Genomic DNA, 19,838 nt, shown 5'->3' on the forward strand with positions numbered 1-19,838 from the left:
CACTGAGTTAATCCACCACTCCCCGTCTCTAGCCCCTGGGTTTAACTACCACTGCCCCCTCTCTACTCCCTGAGTTAACCTACCGTCACCATCGGCATCTCCATCGCAGACATCACCGATTCCATCTCCATCTGTATCTTTCTGATCACGGTTCGCAATATGAGGACAGTTGTCGCATGCATCTCCGACCTGATCTCCATCCTTATCTTTCTGATGCCTGTTAGAAACACTTGGGCAGTTATCCTAAAAACAACACCAAAATCAGACCGAGTCTACTTTGTTTGGGAGCCTTCAAAGAAATGCAGTATACATGCCTGCAGGACGGAAAAGAAACAAGTTACCCTTTGGTCTGGATATCTGTCCCCATCTGAGTCAAAATCACAAGCGTCCCCGACTCCATTCTTGTTTAAGTCATCTTGGTCAGTGTTTGGAATATTTTTGCAGTTATCCTATCAAAGGTGAGTAATGGAAAGAGGGTTAATGATGTTCTTTCTTGGTCTTCTGCGCAACCTTCAATCGGGTCGTCACGCAACTTTTCCGTTCCATAGCGACCTAAACTAACGTCTATGTACGAAAGCAACGTTATTAATGCTACAAAATTACACTGCGCGTTTTCCTTCTCCTTCTTGGTGGCTTTAGCAGGTTTAAATCCTTCGACATTCGGTTAAGTCTACTAACAATTTACTACAAAGCAAAGTTCCGTTGTACATACCTTGGCGCAATGTGGGTCACTACAGTTCAGTGCCACATCAGGAAATCCATCCATGTCCTCATCAGGTCGACATATGAATCCATTTCCGGCGAGGCCAGGCTTACACTGCGGAGAGAACACCAATCAAGACATAGGGGCTTAAAGAGCGATCTTCAATTGAGAGCTATTCTACACAATGAAAACACATGGAAACAGCTCAAAATATACGTAACAACGGGCGCCAATAAGCGTGGAAAAGCACACGCGAGCAAGCTCACGACTGGTGTCGGCACCGTTTTATATCTCATTGGTTGCAAAAATGGCACGAGTCTTAGATGTTAAAGGTAGAACGGCCATATACCGTTCAAATTTAAGAGAAAGCGGAAAGCGACGAGGAGAACAAAGAGAAGGGAGAAAATTTGTAAGAGAAGGGGCGCGAATCATAAGGTCGACTCGGGGTGACGCAACAAACTGCCACCTTGGCAAGACGAGAACTGAGTTGTGAGCAAGGTAGGTAAATGGAGGCTTAATACAGTTTGAGTGAGACTGCTCATAATCAGTTCGGTAGAAATTATTCAGCCATTTGAGAAAAGGCCTATATCAAAACTAAGGGAGAGCTTACCCTACACTCGTAATATATTCCTTCCTTTTTTGCTATACACTCAGCTCCGTGACCGCAAGGGTTTGACTTAGGATCCTCGGAGCAATACTTGATGGGCAGGCACTCCTTATAAGGGTCACCAACATAGCCAACCCGGCATGCACTGCACGAATAGCTGCCCTAAAAAGAGAAATGGCCGAAAATGAGGATTTTATTTATGAAAGAGAGAAAGCTAATAATAGCAACATAGATGAGCGATCTCTCAGCCGAATAAAACTGATCAGAGAGCAAGTGAAATAACATGAGAACCCGACGGAGCCCTCCTGGGATTATCCGACTTTTACTGCGTACGCCCACAGAAACATTATCATCGACTGTTTCGTTTAGTACGGTGTCTATACTTTTTTTGGGGGGGGGGGGGGGGAAGGGGGTGGGGGGGAAAGGACTCTGGTTGAAATTGCATTTACAGGTTTTCCAAAACTTTTCCGGTGATTGTCAGTAATGACTTTTACTGCGAACAGTTTGCTATATCCCTGTGAAACTTTATAGGCGCTTGTCAAAACTGTTTCCTTTACTAACATGTGTTTAACTCAATATACGACTATTTTAGAAATAAATAGATTGTTGGTTACGGTAGTTGCAAGAGTTGTACGATAAGTATGTTAAAATTTGGTGATAAAAAGGGTCTTGGTTGCACTAGTTGCAAGGTCTGTATGTGGAAAATTAGTTGTACAAAGGGTGTTGGTTGCAAAAGCTTCACTTTTAATATGCGACTAGTTTAGTACTAGATAGATGTTGGTTGCGGAGGTTGCAAGGGTTGCAAGATAACTATGTTAAAATTTGGTAACAAAGGGTCTTGGTTGCAGTGGTTGCAAGGTCTGTATGTGGGAAATTAGCTGTACAAAGGGTGTTGGTTGCAAAAGTTGCACTTTAAATATGCGACTAGTTTAGTACTAGATAGATGTTGGTTGCGGAGGTTGCAAGGGATGCAAGATAACTATGTTAAAATTTGGCAACAAAGGGTCTTGGTTGCAGTGGTTGCAAGGTCTGTATGTGGGAAATTAATTGTACAGAGGGCGTTGGTCGCAGTGGTTGCAAAAGTTGCCAATTTAATACGTGACAACTTCAGTAACAGATACATGTCGGTTGCGGAGGTTGCAAGGGTTGCACTCTCCTGAATTTTTGACCGTAATAAGAAAAATGTGGTAAGAGAAATCTATCAACGGTTAGTCAGCAGTTAGTGTATGTGTTCATGCGCAGATTAAAGAAAACTACCAAGGCTCAAAAAAATTCAGAATGGGTTACATGCAGTTCTTAATGTAGTCATGAGAAAACATTTTCTAAGTATTTTCCTAGCTGGCAATAACATAACTTACCAATTTCTTGGGAAAAAAAAGGGAACAAAAAATTCCTAGGTGAGAGTATTAGGTTCTATGACGGAGATCCTGGTAGGCAAGATCATTTTATAATATACATGTACGTCTATCTGGCTCTGTTGAGCGGATAAAGTTTCCCACGAGAGTTAATTATCAACCAGAGAACACTCGGTTACTGTCAAGTTATCGTTAGGGCCAATAACAAATCAATTTTGAAAATTTTCTTGTTGAGTAATCCTGAAATAACAGTACTAAAGGATCGCTGATCCACAGAGACGCCTAACGTTAATGTGTACACCTGTTACCTGCGTGTTTATGCACTTTGAATGAACGGAACAGCCTCCATTTTTCCCATCGCTACATTCATCAACGTCGAAACAAATCTAGGGATGAAAATTATATATATTCAATAACATTTAAAAATTACGTATTCATCATAAAGCTGTGATTTATAAAACACTCCATCTGCCAAATTAAACCCTAGTGTGTTTATCTGCAATACTTTGGATTATAAGCATCTACTATGGACACTGACAGGTTCAGAAAGAATGGAGGAGTACATTTAAAGTGGAACGCTGCGAATCCGACACAGGAAGAAATAAGAGACTGTGTGTAACTAGAAATCAAAAGCTATGGTAAAAGATCTTTTAAGCCCAGCGACGAGGCTTGGATGGCATGGTGGAGGGTTACTAGAAAGCGGGAGCTTGTTTCGAATCAGGAATTTCAACGAAAGTTAATAAATACGTTTTTCCCAATATTTTACCATACATCTAACTGAAACATAGCAATAATCACAAAAATAATACTATAGCACATCGAGGGGCAAGTTTGCTATTACGTCTGAATTTTAAAGTGTTTATTTTGTGGGAAGGTTGTGGAGGGGGGGGGGGGGAACTAAAGAGAGCTTTTACACTATTTACCTTTTACCTGCTTAATATTTTCAGCAAATCCCCGTCCAATCCCCATTGTTGAATTTCCCAGAAATCCTTTGGGACATGCAGTGCATTTATAACCTGGCTGCAAGTTAATACAGGTCGTGTGTGGTGAACATGGCAAATATGAACACTGAAAGAAGAACAAAACAGTATCAGAACGGACGCAGACAAAAGTAACAGCGCATAAGGAAGCCTTGGTTTCGATTCTCCAGGGCCAGGTTGTTCGAAAGCCGATTAACGCTAATCCACGATTAGATTTTAATCGAGGCTTTCAGCTCGCTCGTTAAAAATGGTTTTAAAGGCTAATTTCGAGCTAAAGGCAAAGAAAGGTCTAAGTAAAAATTGAGGGCCAACAGTTTTTGGAAGAATCTTTATCGATTAGCAATTAAACTCGAGTCAAAGTTTGCATTAATCCAGGATTAGCTTAACCAGGCTTTGAACAACTGGGCCCTGGAAGGAAAAACAAGAAAAAGAAGAAACAAAGAGCCGGAAGAAAGGTCTTTGCGTAGATTTATCATCACTACCTTCATTTCTACTCGGTGTTTATAAAAACTAAACTAAGGAGCTTGTTTCACCGAGATGAAGACAACATATAGACAAATAACAAATAAATGCGCTAAAAGAATGGAAAGATAAAGTCGTATAAACAAATTGGTTAATAATTACAGAAAATTCCATCGGTCCAGTTTCCAATGAAAAACTCAAGGTATGTAGGTTCTGTAGGATCGGTACTGGTTTTACACGATCAAGAGGTTCCACAGGATCTATAGGTTCCACTGGTATGTGGCTTGTACTGGGTCCAGGATTACACTTAGGAAGAGCTACGATCAGCTGTGATCGAAAGTTAACAAGATTACAATTTACCTCATTGACGTCATCACATCTGATGCCGTCTCCTGCATACCCAGGCGGACACTCCCCACACTTGAACCCAAGCCCCTCTCCGGGAGTATCCTCGCACTCCACGAAGGGGAAACAAGGTTTTAATGCGCACTTGCGACCTAAAACAAGACACATGTAGAAAAATACGATCAACAAAAGTCCAGAGAATTCGATAATTGGATTGCAGTGCAACTGAATTGAAGAATTAAGATATTAGCTCCGGCGATAGGTTCAAGGTTCACTCCTCATATTTCTATGCAAGTTTGAGCAATAATTTTAAGAGTTTCTCCTCATAATTTGAAATAATAGGAACAGGTTCAACAGTTTCCCTTCATATTCTCAAATTTAACAGTTTTTTTTCTCAAATTTCCAAATTATAAAAGTAGGTTGGAAAGATTGAAGATTGATTGCTAGTTTAATGGCCTAGATTTAACGAGTTTCCTTAATGTCAGTGGTAGAGTCTCCAGTCCGAACAAGTAAGTATGCCTATGTAACTGAGAGAAAAAAAAACATCTATCTTTCTTCATCAGGCTAAAAACATAACATAACATCACATTTCTTCCTTCTCATATGTTTACATTTTAGCAAAGAGCATCTGTATTTTCGCCTCATATTTTCAAATTCCACTGATAAGTTGGACAGTTTCTCCTTGCATTTTAAAATTCTAGTACTATGTTCGACGGTTTCTCTTCATATTTTCAAATTTTTGCAATAGGTTCGAAAGTTTATCCTCTTAATTTCACATTCTAGCAATAGATTCAACATTTTCTCCTCATATTTCAAATTCTAGCCACAGGCTCAAAAGGCTTGTTGTCATATTTTAAAATTTTGGGAACAGATTCGATAGAGAAGCTTCTCCTCGTATTTTAAGATTCAAGCAATAGGTTCGACAGTTTATCCTCAAATTTTCAAATTCTAGCAATAGGTTCGACAGTTCCCTAGTTCCCTCTCATATTTTCAAATTCTAGCAATAGGTTCCACGATTTCACCTCATATATTCAAATTATGGCAAAAGGTTCGAAATTTTCTCTTCATGTTTTAAATTCTAGCAATAGGTTCAACAGTTTCTCCTCCTATTTTCAAGCAATAGGTTCGACACTTTATCCTTATATTTCAAATTCTAGCAAAAGATTCGAAAGTTTGTCTTAATATTTTTAGATTGATTTAAGCAATATAGGTTTGACATTTTTTTTCCTATATTCTCAAAGTTTTGGCAATAGGTTGGAAAGTTTATCGTCATATTTTCAAATTCTAGCAACAGGCTAGACAGTTTCTCCTCATATTTTAAGGCTGTTTTTGTTGTTTCTATTTTGAATTCTGGCAATAGATTCAACAGTTTCTATCAACATTTTCAAATTCTGGTAAGAGATTCAATAGTTTCTATCCAAACACAGTAGTTAGTTCTGTTTGAGACGCCGTAATCAGCGATAAAATGAGCGGTCAATTAATATGTCATATACGAACAAGTGAAGATCGCAAGTGTACATGTAAGTGTATGACACACCCTTTTAGCAGGTATTGGCATTACATTAGCGTGTTACGATTTATAACTCCAACATTGAGTTAATTCGTTTACAGTCAGCATGTTTCAGAGGATATGGATGACTTCACGGTGGACTGTGTGATGAACGCATGCGTATGTTGATGGCATTTTGCACGACATTCACACCGTAAAAGTTTACCTCTCGGGACTGAGCTTTTTTGGACGAGTTTGATGTCCGTTTTAGTTTTACTCTTAAGGAATCCAGCATTACCATTAACTGCCGCTGGAGAGTAGGCACGGTTGGAGCACACTCCGTTTTCTAGCGTTTTCTTTATGGATTCCACATCTACGGACTAAAGAGAGATAAAGATACCAAAAAATATATATATATATATATGAACAGGGCAGCATACAATAGAATACTAACTAACCAACTGTCTAGCCGAATAAGTAAATTGCTTGACTGGCTGGGCGACTGAGTGACTGCCCGACTGATAGACCTTTGTCACGCGGGGCCATGTTGAGTCTCAGGAGAATAAAACGCTTTGTTTTCGCAAGGCAAGCCTCACCCAGACACGAATTTAGTCCGAGGCTTGCCGTGCAAGCATAGTTTTTTTTTATTCTCCTGAGACTCAGCATGGCCGTCGAGTGACAAAGGTTTGTTGACTGGCTAGCAAGTTAGCTGGCTAACAACAGAGTAACTGACCAATCAGATTGCGTCAAACTGAGTTGGTATACACTAATTTGCGTTGATCTATAATAAGAACGCGCGCTCTCTTCGAACTAAACTCTGAACCGAGCGAGTTGGGAGAACTCGGATTTTTTTTTTACTGAGCATGTCTATATGACTGACTGAAAACAAAAATAATACCGCTTTCATTTATTAACCAGGCTCACATATTTCATGCATTTTACGTCACAAATATGGCGAGAGAAATATTGAAACTGAAAATTTTTTCGTTAGATAAATTTTGGATAACTTACTTGCGATTTCATTTCTTTCTTCAGTTTGACGAGTGATCTGTGAAAACTTTCTTCGCGTCTCTGAGCCTCCTTTTGCATGTTAACCAGCACCATCATTATGTCTTGAGTGGAGTATTGCAGAGCGGGTAAATCAGCTTGCACATGGAAGTCAGGAATGGACTTCCCTCTGCTTTGGGAATGCACAGTCAGCAGATTTGCTGATCGTAAACAAATAATATTTCATTCGTACGTGGAACAACACAGGTAAGTAAACAAGAAAAAATATAAGGATGTTGCACAACCGACCGCAAATCCATGTACATGTATCAGATGTCTACCTTCTGCTTTCCTTTTTATCCTGAACTTTGAATTTCCTTTTGTCAACAACAAAATTAGGGAAAGGGAGGAGGGCATTTTAAAGCCATAGCGAAGTACTTCCTTTCAGCCGTCTTGACTCTCAAGGTTAGTAACGAAGGCTATCGAGACAAGGACTTCATGATAACTAAGTTTGAGAAAAACTTACCAGCTGAAAACTGTTGTTGGGATTCATTGTTCACCAAAATAGATGAACTAGGAGTTGGACAGGTTGTACTGTTCATCAATTCCACGATTTCTTTATCAAACACGAATTTGAAGTTCTGAAGGCTTCCCTAGAAGTGGAAAGTCTATGTTAATCAAATCTGCCAACCTCTGATTGACCTCAAGACAAATTCTAACTAAGATATTGTCCTTATTGATTCTAGCATGTTCAAACGAAAACGTGTCCAAAAAAATAGGTGACATAAACCAAAAGATACGCCAAACGGAACGTTCGAGTGGTAATTTAAATTATTTTCGGGGAAATTTTTTGCGAATCGACATGATTTACACGTGCACGTAAACCCAAGAAAAGCTAAAACCTAAAACTGTAGTGTATATGACAGGCTTTTCCTTGATCAAATCTTCATGTTGTTCACGTATGGAAATCCCCCCACAAAATTCCTTATCAACTTTTCTTCTCCGCGTTCCAGGCGTGTTAAATTTCATTTCCGGTTGGGTACAATACCACGCAAGACGGGGGATCGGGGATGACGTCAATACAGGGAAGCTAGCCTCGCGATTTCCTATTCCTCAGTTGCCTTTCGTGTGCAGAGAAAAAAAACTGTGTGGACGAAAATATGAATGGGATTGTTGAAAACTCAGAATAAAACAACTGAGGAATAGAGAAACCGCCAGACTAAGCGTTCCTGATCCTGTAGTGACGTCACAACCTCACTACTCCTAGTCTCCCATCTTTCGCGCTATCACACCCAACCGGAAGTGAAATTTGACGCCTTACGCCTCACGCGAGGAGGAAAAACTGATAAGGATTTTTTTTCGATTTTCATACGAGAACAACATTAACATTAGGTGTTCCTGTGATTTGATTTAGGTATTCCTGTGATTCTTATCCTTCGGTATGCAATTACCTTCCATGTCTGTATAGCCTTTCCTTTCTCTCCACCTCTCTGCGCAAACAGGAACGCCGCGTCTTCTGACGCAGGAGCAAGGTTTTCTATTGGCGTCAAGATCTTCCTTCTACTCAGTACCTTACAATCAATATACAATTCGATCACTGTTTTCTTGGGATGACTGTGCGGGAAGATGTAGAGAGCAATCTTGTGCCATCTTCCGTCCGATATTTTGCCGATGGGGTGGAAAGAAACTCGTTTGGTTGTCAGTTCTAACGTTTGGTAAGTGATTTCCAGGCGGCAGGCTTGATTACAGCTCATCAATACCGACAGCAACACTTGAAATGAATAAGTAACAATATCAGTCCCTTAGTTAAACCTATGGATGTAATGATTCAATTAGCAATGATACTGATTAGGCTTGGGTACATTCTACTCGAGAAAACGACTATTCTGCTATACTTCTTTGCCCATTAAAATGACCTAACTATCCATCGATCCATTCTTCGATCCACGATCCAGAGGGAGTAGTGGAAAACGATGAATATAAAGTCTTGTGGGATTTCAAAGTCCAGACGGACAGACAGTTAGATCATAACCGCCCCGATATTGTAGTAATAGACAAAAAAACAATTATCATCGTCATGTATTCACCAGGCTTAACATATACCTTCGCATTCATTCCCTTGCGCATATGCCACACATGACATTCAAATCCTAGCTGTAAGCAGGATGTTTGTCCCATGCACCTAGTTTAATGGCCTTAGCTCCCATGAGTCACCTGTGGCTCAGTCGTAGAGCATCCGAACAAGTAATCGAAAGGTATTAGGTTCGACTGCTGATCGGAGCACCCGGATTTCCTTTTTTTCCGAGTTTGCCTGTGTTACTCACTGAATAATAGTACACCATTCTAAAAAAAGTGTATGTGACTTGTGGCTTGCCTTGGTGAACGCAGAGTTGTAGAGAAAGAAGATGAGAAAGTTGAGGGATATACCGATCTGGCTAATGAAATCAAGACTTTGTGGAGGATGAAATTGGTGAAGGTAACCCCAGTGCGGTAATCGGAGTACTAGGAATAGTGTCTAACAATCTAGACAAACACCTCAGACAAATTAGTTCCACCATTACAATGGAAACGATTCAGAAATCTGTGCTTTTGAAACAGCCGGAATCCTTAGGAGGGTACTCTCAGGTAACATGTTGTAGCTTGACCCAAGTTAAGATGTATCATAAGTATTGTTTCTGAACAATAGCCAACTGTTAGTCTAATGCTAATAATAATAATAATAATAATAATAATAATAATAATAATAATAATAATAATAATAATAATAATAGTAATAGTAATAATAATAATAATAATAATAATAATAATAATAATAATAACGGCTTATTCACAGCATATCCACATAAGAAGAATGTGGCTCTTCATCTGTAAAGGCCTACAATACTAATTATCAATATTTAATACTAATTAATACTAATTATTTAATATTTATAAGAAAGAAAGAAAAAATCTATGATAAATCTATACATGAATACAAATGTGTAGAATGTAATAGTTGGTGGTTTCTATGTCTTTACAAGGAAGACAGAGCGCGCGCCTTTAAGAACGCCTTGCATAGCGTTCTTTGGTGCAAACTGCGCAAATATTTGACTAAGAACCTCTTTTCTAGCACGAAATTGCTCTTAGAGCAGTGGGAGAAAAGTATTAAGTGATTTCACTGAGGAAGAATATACCATAACAAGTTGTTTTTTAGTTATTTCTCCAAACTACACAGGAAGAACTTGAAAAAGTTCGCCAAGTTTTTCAAGTTGTACCCATTTGCATCCAAACCATCCGAAGCCAAAGATAGTTTATACTAGTTTCTGTGCACTAGTAAGGTTATTGTTAACAAAACTGAACCATTATTTTAACGATCTACCGATATAAATATATTTTGTGGCTACTCAAAGGAACACTAAAAGTAGGTGACGCTCTTCGGTCCTTTTCTCTTTCAATCACTCACTAAATTGCAGGCATTTCCAGTCAAACTCCGCGTGATTGGAGCCAATTTTAACAAAACGTTCCATTGTGATCAGAATCGCGAGCAACTATACCGTTGTCGGAGCTATCGCGATACGATTAAGACGGCAAGGTAGTATGAGATTTTTATATATATATATAGAACAATATATTGAAATTAGCAGTCAGGTCAGAGTATGGTCTGAAATTTACTGTTAATTGAATGAAAATACCCGAGAAATTTAACTATTCGTGGACAGTTTTCGTTGCCCAGGAGCGGGCTAAGCCCGTCGAGAAACTTCCCAACTTGCAGGGATAGCCAGTGGTGAGAGCGCTAGCCTCCCACTAATGGAAAGCACCTGGAAAGCACGATACCTTTGAACGAGTTCCTAGAAAAACTCTTTGGTCCTCCGCGGGTAAACAAATTACACTTACATTTAAATTATATTTTACATAATCGCTCACCTCTGCTGTTGGACTCCACAGAAAACAGCGTTCCAGATGATAAGTGCTTTACTTTCACGTTAGCAATGACTGCAACTCGTCTAGCTTTGCTCAAAAGAATTTGGAACCTATCTAGAAATTGTCTTGATTGTGCCATTCTCGGAATGTTCTTGCCAATCTTGTAAGCGTCCCCAGTCTCTTTTGCAAGGCCTTGGACTTTCTTCAATCCTTCGGTGCGTGAATTGATGTTAAAAGCTTCGAAAACGTCGATCTCAGCTGAAATAAAAATTGAAAACAATTTGAATCACCCGGGCCTCAATGAAGTCTCTGATAGATGAGAGATGAGCCAAAAAAAACGTAAACTTTCTACCACGAACTGAGGATAAAAGAGGATTTAACCTATACCCAGGCAAGAACAAACCCAGTGAATATGCATATTTGTTAAAGAGGCACTGTCACGGCTATTTCCTGTGTTTTGATCAAACTGTTAAAAATTTGACAAAGAACGTGTTTTATAACATAAAATTGCTCTTAAAACATCGGGAAGAAAATGTTAAGGTTTAACTCCTAGGAAAAACAAACCATAATCAATTTTCAGCAACTTCACGGCTAAAATACACAAGAAGAACGAGAAAAAATTGGTCAAGTTTTTCAAGTTGCAATCCATTTCCATCCTAGCCATCTACAGTCAAACATAATTAACAGTAGTTTCTGTGTACTAGTAGGGCTATTGTTAACAAACCTCAACCATTATTTTAACGATTCTATTGAAACAAATATGTTTTTTGGCTATTCATTGTGATACTAAAAATAGGTGACAATGCCCCTTTATGGTGAGCAGAACATTCTGCAAGGTCATTTCTATTAACTCCTCAACCCCTACGTTCGTATCTTTTTTCGCCAATCTGATTGCTCTACAATAACGATGACTAAAGCCAAACGGAAATTAAGGAACACACCTGGTTTCAATCAGTCTAAATAACAATAAGTTTGGTTCACCTTTTTTCGCATTCTTTGAAGACCCTGCGGCGTGCAGGAAGAGACAAAGAAACAGAAAAGGTGAAGCCTTCATTCTGATTTTCCAGGCTGTGGACGTGGACGTATCTAAATCAAGGAAATTGAAAACAAAATAGTGCAACCGGTCAAGACAGATGTTCTGGATATTTACTAGAGCTGTCACAACTCAGGCCAACAGGAACAGACGTTGCAGCTTTGGTTTAAAATTATAGGGGTCTATACACTGAATGGGAACAGCGGATAAACACCGAAAGGGCTTTTAAGGCCCTTTTTACATGAAGGGAGGAAGATCCTAGAACACGAAACAACATTTCATCTGGTCAACATGCAGAAATTTCTGTCAGTATGGTTACCGAGTGGAGAAGCAAAAACGAAAAATTGTCGGCCTTTAGCAGCTGAACGCCCGTACGCCACCAGGTTTGTTTGTTTTTTTTTGCCCCTAGTGCAAGGACCTTCCGAGCGAAGGTAGTTTACATGGTGCTAGGATCTTCCTACCTCTCAGCTAGGAATATCGTAGTGCTAGGGCCAAGTACAACCTTTGCCATGTAAACTGAATACAGAGAACATGTGGCGCTAGGAGGTTCCGCTTTCAAGGATCTTCCTCCCTCCAGGTAAAAAAAAAAACCCTAAGTTACTCCAACCGCTTACGCTTTCAATTTGCACGCTTTTTCACATCTTCTAGGGGTACTTAGAGTACATATAAATGAGTGAGTGGAAAGCGCATTTTTTTATTTGAAAACTATTCAACGAGCCAATCTTTTGGTGGTAATTTGGTGCCGGCTTAATATCCCACTGAAGGAGGCCTTAGATGCGACGAAATAACTAACCACAGAAGCAGTTAAAGATGCAGATTTTACTCAAGTGGCGCTAAGTGACCGAATATCGATATTTAACGACTGATTTATTTAATAAACCTCAGAAAGGTATCGACATCCGTATCAATTGTATGCTAAATAATTCTCACTGAAAATGTTTCTTAAACTGAATCATACAAAGAAAATTGGTCAGTATTCGACCAACATTGTTGATGTTATCGCACGTTACAAAGCCAAATGAAGCGGAAACTGTTACAAAGATATCTTACCACATTGCTTAATAAAAAGAAAATGTGTACTGATAAAAAATAAAAGAATGAAATGCTGTTTATTGTCGAAATACAGCGAGCGTCTTGACCGGTACCCAAATTCTCCGCACATAAATTAGCTCAAAAAGATGACCATCGACTTAAACGACATGACGTCTTGAACACTTCGTGTCAACCACTTAACTCTTCGTTCAATTTGTTTGTTGCCACTCAATTTGAGTGATCATAGAGTCAATTCGTTCCGCGATATCAAAGCTTCCATATGGTATGAGTGCTTCGTTAAAAGTATGGCTAAAATCTATTAAAGAAACGAAACAGAACTACCAACAGTCCACTTCATACACATGATTCAAAAGGTAGAATTATATGACGCAAACCGAGGTTTGACCATGGCAAAGGAAAAAATGGTTCACACAAATAAGGATTTCTTACCATAAGAACTGCTGACTTAACCAGATTCTTTCCTTGTTTATACAACCTTTCCGTCATTTGCAATCGTGGAGGAAACAAGCGTTTTCCCACAACCAAGACTTATTTTATACCTTAATTGAGGCCCTATTATCAAAGACGCAGCAAGGAGCCTCGCTGGCGTCAATATATAACACGCTTGCGTGCACTCGTTGAAATGGAACGAATACAAGATGTAAAAATGCCAAAATATTTAATTTACAGTTATGGGAGGTGACCCAAATGTCGAGGAGTGTTAGGGTTTGAAGGCGTATTTTCAAGATTTCTGTTTACTAAATTCTTTATAAAAATATTAAAAACTACCCCTGCGTAGTTTGGAAATTTAGAACTCTGGCGGAAATGTAACAAACGTGGGCAAGATCTGGGAAGCAATCATACCAAGATGTTGAAAAGTAAACCAAGGAGTTACCTGTCTATAATTTTGGTAGGGTTGTGGTGTATGTCCCCCCACTCCCTCCTCCTCCTCCGCGCACGAATGATAGCAAACAAATGCCTAATCATTAGTGAACAAGTTATGGTCGTTTTCCAGAAATAATAGATTACCATGGCAACAATATAACCTGTCAAAAACAGCTCAACTAACTTAACCTACTGAAGGCAAGTAAACCAGCTGAACCAAATAAACATAATGAACCCACTGAACCAAATAAATCAACTGAAGCAGTTGAACAAAATGAACTAGCTAACCCGAGTGGAGCAACTGAACAAGCTAAACAAACCAAACAAGCTGAAACTGCTCAACGAACTTAACCGACCGAACCAAATGATCCAGCTCACTAAACCAGCTCTGAGCCATCTGCACCAGCTGAAAGAAATGAACTTAGGGAAGCAGCTTAAACATGTGAATCACTTGAACTAAATGAACCAAATGAACCAGTTGAACCAAACTGAACCAATTGAAAAATCAGAACGGACTGAATCAGTAGAACAAACTGGGACATCCAAACCAAACGTAACGAACCATCTGAATCAACTGAACTAGGGAAACAAACTGAACCACAGATGAACCAACTGAAGTTGTTGAACCAGCGGAACAAGTGAAACCCGTGACCCACATGAACCAATTGAACGAATTGACCAAACTAGAGCAGCTGAGCCAACTGATCCAGCAGCTGAAGGATCTAAACGAAGTGACCAAAATGAACCTACTGAACCAGCTGAAGCAAATCATTAATGTAAACAAACTGAAACCAACCAAAACGGACAAACCAGCTAAATCACCTGACACCAATAGAAGCTACATTGTATTTAAGCACCTGAACCAACTAAACCAGCTGAACCATAAGAACCGGTGAAACTTAAAGAAACTGAGACCAATGTTCATTCTTTCTCTTTTTTTGTCGTTTGTTTAGGTATTTTATTCCGTTTTTTCTTGACAACATGGGACCGACCTTCAGCGAGTGGAGTGTCTATGGGGACCAGGGCACCACTCACAGGCAAGTTACTGAGTTCAGCCATCGTTACCAACTGAATCAGCTGAAACGACGAAACCAAACTGCGAAACAACTGAACTAACGTCGCAATCTGAACTAATTGAATCAACAGAGCCTACTGAGCCAACTGGACCTGCTGACATCGAAAGGTTAAACAGCTTCTTGTCAGGGAGAACCATATTGACCACCTGAACCAACTCGACACTGATACAGAATCTGCTGAACGGACTGAGTAAGCAGAACCAACTGCACAGTCTGAACATGGTGAAGAAGCTGAACCAGTTAATACAACGGATCCAAATAAACCGGCTGAACCATCTGAAACAAATGAACCAGCTGATCCAGCGGAACAAACCAAGACAGCTCCGCCAAGTGAACCCACAAAACCCACTGGACCATGTACACCAACTGAACCATATCAACAATCTGGAGCCTCTGAAGCAACGACACCATCTGAGTCAGCTGAACAATCTGGACTCATGAACCAAATGAACCAGAAAAACCAATGGAAGCAGCTGACATCCGATAGAGTCAAGGAGAACCATTGGAGCCACTGTCATAAATCAACTGAACTATCTCAACCAACTCAATCAACTTAAAGTGCATATGATAATTTTTATTTGCTTCATCAAATCTTCGTGTTGTTCTTGTATGAAAATGGCAAGAGTTCCTTATCAATTTTTCTTCCCCACGTTTGAGGGGTACAAAAGAGTCAATTTCACTTCCGGTTGGGTACATTACCACGCAAGACGGGAAACTGGGAATAGTAGGACTGTGACGTAAATACAGGAACGCTAGTCTCATGATTTCTCTATTCCTCAGTTGCTTTTCGCGTGCAGAGGAAGAAAACTGTGCGGACGAAATTATGAATGGCGTTGTTGAATACTCAGAATGAAACAATTTTTTTTTTGACGTTTTTATACGCCTCAAATGCGAGGAAGAAAATTTGGTAAGGAATTCTTTTATATTTCTATACGAGAACAACATTAACATTTGATCAAGCAAATAAATACAGTTCTGTCATATACACCTTAATGAGCTTCGTGTGCGGAGGAAGAAAACAATTTGGACGAAAATATGAATGGGATTGTTGACTCGGAATGAAGCAACTAAGGAAATATTCATTTTCTTTGGTGACAACGACATTTCTCTTCGATGGCATAGAGAAACGATTAAAAGTACTGGGCTATTTCACATCGTATAACAAGTTATCGTACAGCTGCTGAAGTTTTGTATAACATCCTGCCGGCAATAGATCAGAGAAACTCCTATCTATATACAGATCAAGCCATCTTTGTTCAGTTGTGTAAGCTGTCATAATCTTCAGCGTTATTAAAAACGGAACTTTTGTGACCTCTGAGTAATGTTTCTCTAACAAACTTGTTTGGTGGTCGCTCATCGGAAACAGAAAACAACAACAACAAAAAAATGTCAATTTTCTTCCTTAAAAGTGGTGGCTGTCCAGTAGGAGAGAGTTCTTGACCCATGGCTGAGAAAGAAAACGGTTATTTGCAAAGTGGTCACTTAAGAATGATGATCACATACGACCAGAAGTGGTCGCTAGCTGTGAGTTGGCTGTATTTCGGTAAATGAGCAAATTTTTCATTAATACCACAGTTTCAAGTCTTTTACAACAGGAAAGGCTTATGAAAACGCTCAACAGCGTGACACCATTCTCCGGCGACGGGTCTGCAGTGTGACTTCGAGGTGAAGAAATTGGTTGACATTGTCACTTAAACCTTTTCCCTAGACTGCACATCGAGTTCATTTTCAAGACGTGATAACGCTATAGCGCGAGATTGCGTTAATTTTACGGATCAGTTCAAGAGTAATACCTGACAAGAACACATGTCCTGCAACCAATTATCTTTTGTTTACATTCCTTCCAAAGATTTTTTGTTTCTCTTTGTGCGCGCAGTTAAATAAAGACAAAGCGTAAATCGTTTCTTTTCATAAGTCTTAAGTATTCTCATCGGAACTTTTGCTGCAGACAATTCCCTCAAGGCATTTGAAGTCGCTAACTCTATTTTATGAAGTAGGCTGGTCAATATTCAGTTTCGTGCAAGCAATGCCTTCCATACGTTCAATCAGCTGAATGTATCGCGTTCTTCATTGTCCTATTTACACTACACTCGATATCTGGCTTTATTCCATTAATCCTGTAATTGTAATTTTCGATATTAACATTAGATCACAACAAAGGAACTACACCACAAAAACTGTACCCTATAGCTGCCCTGAGAAAATTTTTCGCCACCAATATTTCAAGGGAAACAAAACTAAATTTATTCACAGAACCACAAAATTTCTTATCTGTTCGTCGCAGATACGCTTTAATGTATGCCCCGCCACTTTCAAATGGACACAGCTTGAGTTACAATGGCCCGCTAAAATCTCAAATAAACATTGATCAGATTGGTATAAGATACCACTGAACCATATATAAATGCCATTCTGTTTGGAGAAAAAACCGCTAGTGTAAATACAAGTGTGTGGATTTAACCTACCACCAACAACTCAACTTCGCATCTCTAAGTTGACCTACTCTCTTATCCCGCACGCAATGCCAAGTAATGTCACGAACAGGAGCGAGCACACAACACACAGCACAAAACGGTTTGTTGGGCTGAATTATCTGCTGGCATCGAGAGCCTAAGTCGCCTGAGAAATTCGGTTCACATTTTGAAGAAAAAAATATTTCTTTGGCGAACTGTCAATGTCAAACTTCCGTGGCACGGCAAAAATGAAGGCCGTTTAAATGACAACGACAGTTCGGAAATTGCGAGAAGAAAGTTCCGTTCTCTAAAACCTTCGGCGATTTAAATTTTGAGCGAAAGAATCCGAACATATCACACTCTATTAGTTTACGCATATACGCCTTTCAAGGGGCCGTAGAATGCTCTAGGGACCCAGGAAACAACATGCTCTTTAAGCCTTTTGAATATATGTTTTCTTTGGGTCTCCCTGCATGAAATCACACGCGGAAGACACTCATGGCCATCGAAAAATGTAGTGCAGAATTTACCAGAAGAGGCGGTGATTTATTGAAAGTCAAAGTCTTTGTAGTCATGCTCATTAGCAGGTATTTATCCAAATTGAAGGGTAGATGGTAATTTTTCAAAACCTCTACTTTGAAGTTAATGAGTTCTTTGAGGATTTTTAAAGTTCTGTCAGTTGAAGATGAACTCAAGAAATTACAATTATCAAAAGACAGAAAGAAGCGTTCTGATACAGTACAAACGTCACAAACTTTCCCCTCATTAAAACAAACATCACTCTTGATGTACTCGAGGTGCACCGAACGTTGCTTCATCGACAAGGGCAAAATGTATGATCCATTTCTTGACAACGAGAGCATGGGACACTTTATAGCTTAAACTTCGCCATTTGATAACATCTTTATAAGGGTATTGACTGATAGTTGAGAACTATAATAATACAAATTGCGAGGTTTTCAAACGAATAAGGTAGGAAGCCTATAATCTTCTGGGTAGTCGATGTAAGCTTCTAAGCTGTCAATTCGGTGAAGTGTTCCTACGATAAGCTGGGATTTTTAGAGAAGTTTAAAGTTATAACTGAGGAAGAATTGAAATTCACGATTTTGCTGCCAGCATTACCTGACGAAATGACAACGTCACGTATTCATAATTTCGATAACAAATGAATGTTCGACGCTACTTACCTCCCAAAACCTCAAGCAAGCTTGAAATGGCCCAGAAGAACAAATCCACTAAGACATTTGAAACTTGGTAGCAGAATCACAGTATAAGGAAAAAGATAACTCACTGATTCTATTTCCGTTGGCGACAGCAATTTACATTACTTTGCATTGTACCACGAGCGCGGATTCCAGCATAAAGAACTAGGCATCGACAAGCCAACTGAGGCATGACGGATGAAAACAAAGAAAACATCAGGTCGGTATTGCGTTTGAATCGGGCACCTTTCGACAGCTCTTTTGTGAGGGGCAAATGTTTATTGGTCATGAGGTTATTATTGGCATAAAAGAAAGCAATTTCATACGTCATTTTGACCGTGTAATCTCTGAAAGAAAGTGTCGAGTGAGGCCGTGCTCGGCTTACAAACTTGTCTGTGAGAATTCGAAAATTAATGATACATATATTTACCCTCTGGTAAACAAAGATCTCATATCAATCTATAATAGTCTTAAGTTAATGTAAAATTATGAGGCGCGAAGTCGATCAAAGAAAATCGCATTGAAAGAGCCATCATTTGAAAAAACAATTTCCTACCAGAAGTGGAAAAAACCAGTGAGATCTGTTTGTGGTGGTCAACTTTTTTTTTTCAGTTTGTATCGATATATCTGTTTCAGTCAAGGTTAGACTAAAAGAGCGCCATTATCAAGGATAAAAAGGTTCTCCGCTTAAATGATGGAAGTATTGTTTTTGTTTTTTATACAATATGCATTTTAAGAGTACTAAAAGGATTTTGTTATATACGCTCTGGGAGGGGGTGTTGAAAGTCCGTTTTGAGTCGAACTCGAAATCTATTTCTCAGCTATTAGTTAAATTTTTTTGCCATTTCTTGGACACTATATAATTTAATGGGCTTCTTTTGTCAGCAAGGGATTCAGTTAAAGAGCGACATTTCTCAATTTTCAGCAATCTTCAAAACCCCATTCAGACCCTCCTTAGTCTGTAATTTATCGCGAATACTAGAGTTTTAAAGACCACAAAAGGCTTGCATAGACCACGGCAGGCCTCTACTGACTTAGAAAATGTTAACGCAGTTTTTGTAATAAACACGGAACTTTCGCAGGACAGTCACAAGCTTTGTAGAAACGGCTATTCAAGGAAACTAGCAGGCTACAAGGAATTCTCCTCCGCCTGCTGTCCTTTAAATGCAATCAAAGATGATAGAATTCAAGGATTATTTGTGCAGAGAAACTCAGTCCGTGAAAGTGGAAATAAACGGAGATGTCGTCCTTCATAGACCATCAACTATAACAACACGTACCAGAAACTCCATACGATACAAAGGGGAATAGCGTGGAACAGTCTATCTA

General features: G+C 39.3%; 1 protein-coding gene and 1 pseudogene across 1 annotated transcript in view; one reads left to right on the forward strand and one right to left on the reverse strand.

Moving 5' to 3' along the window:
* Positions 1-18,733, reverse strand: part of LOC146451204 (cartilage oligomeric matrix protein-like) — a 31,372-nt gene extending 12,639 nt beyond the window's left edge. The window contains exons 1-14 of the mRNA XM_085099283.1: positions 18,495-18,733; positions 11,810-11,914; positions 10,832-11,086; positions 8,380-8,699; positions 7,455-7,581; positions 6,953-7,149; positions 6,168-6,321; positions 4,468-4,604; positions 3,596-3,733; positions 2,974-3,051; positions 1,314-1,472; positions 713-817; positions 342-449; positions 84-243 (exon numbers count right to left, since the gene is read on the reverse strand). Of these exons, the coding sequence (XP_084955409.1) occupies positions 84-243; positions 342-449; positions 713-817; positions 1,314-1,472; positions 2,974-3,051; positions 3,596-3,733; positions 4,468-4,604; positions 6,168-6,321; positions 6,953-7,149; positions 7,455-7,581; positions 8,380-8,699; positions 10,832-11,086; positions 11,810-11,882 (2,011 nt within the window). The 5' untranslated portion in view covers positions 11,883-11,914; positions 18,495-18,733. The remainder of the gene's footprint in view (positions 1-83; positions 244-341; positions 450-712; positions 818-1,313; positions 1,473-2,973; positions 3,052-3,595; positions 3,734-4,467; positions 4,605-6,167; positions 6,322-6,952; positions 7,150-7,454; positions 7,582-8,379; positions 8,700-10,831; positions 11,087-11,809; positions 11,915-18,494) is intronic.
* LOC146451205 (uncharacterized) lies at positions 8,743-9,567 on the forward strand (annotated as a pseudogene).
* Positions 18,734-19,838: the final 1,105 nt, after the last annotated feature.

This window comes from Pavona decussata, unplaced genomic scaffold, assembly GCF_977016875.1.
Source record: "Pavona decussata unplaced genomic scaffold, jaPavDecu1.1 SCAFFOLD_391, whole genome shotgun sequence".
Lineage (NCBI taxonomy): Eukaryota > Metazoa > Cnidaria > Anthozoa > Scleractinia > Agariciidae > Pavona > Pavona decussata.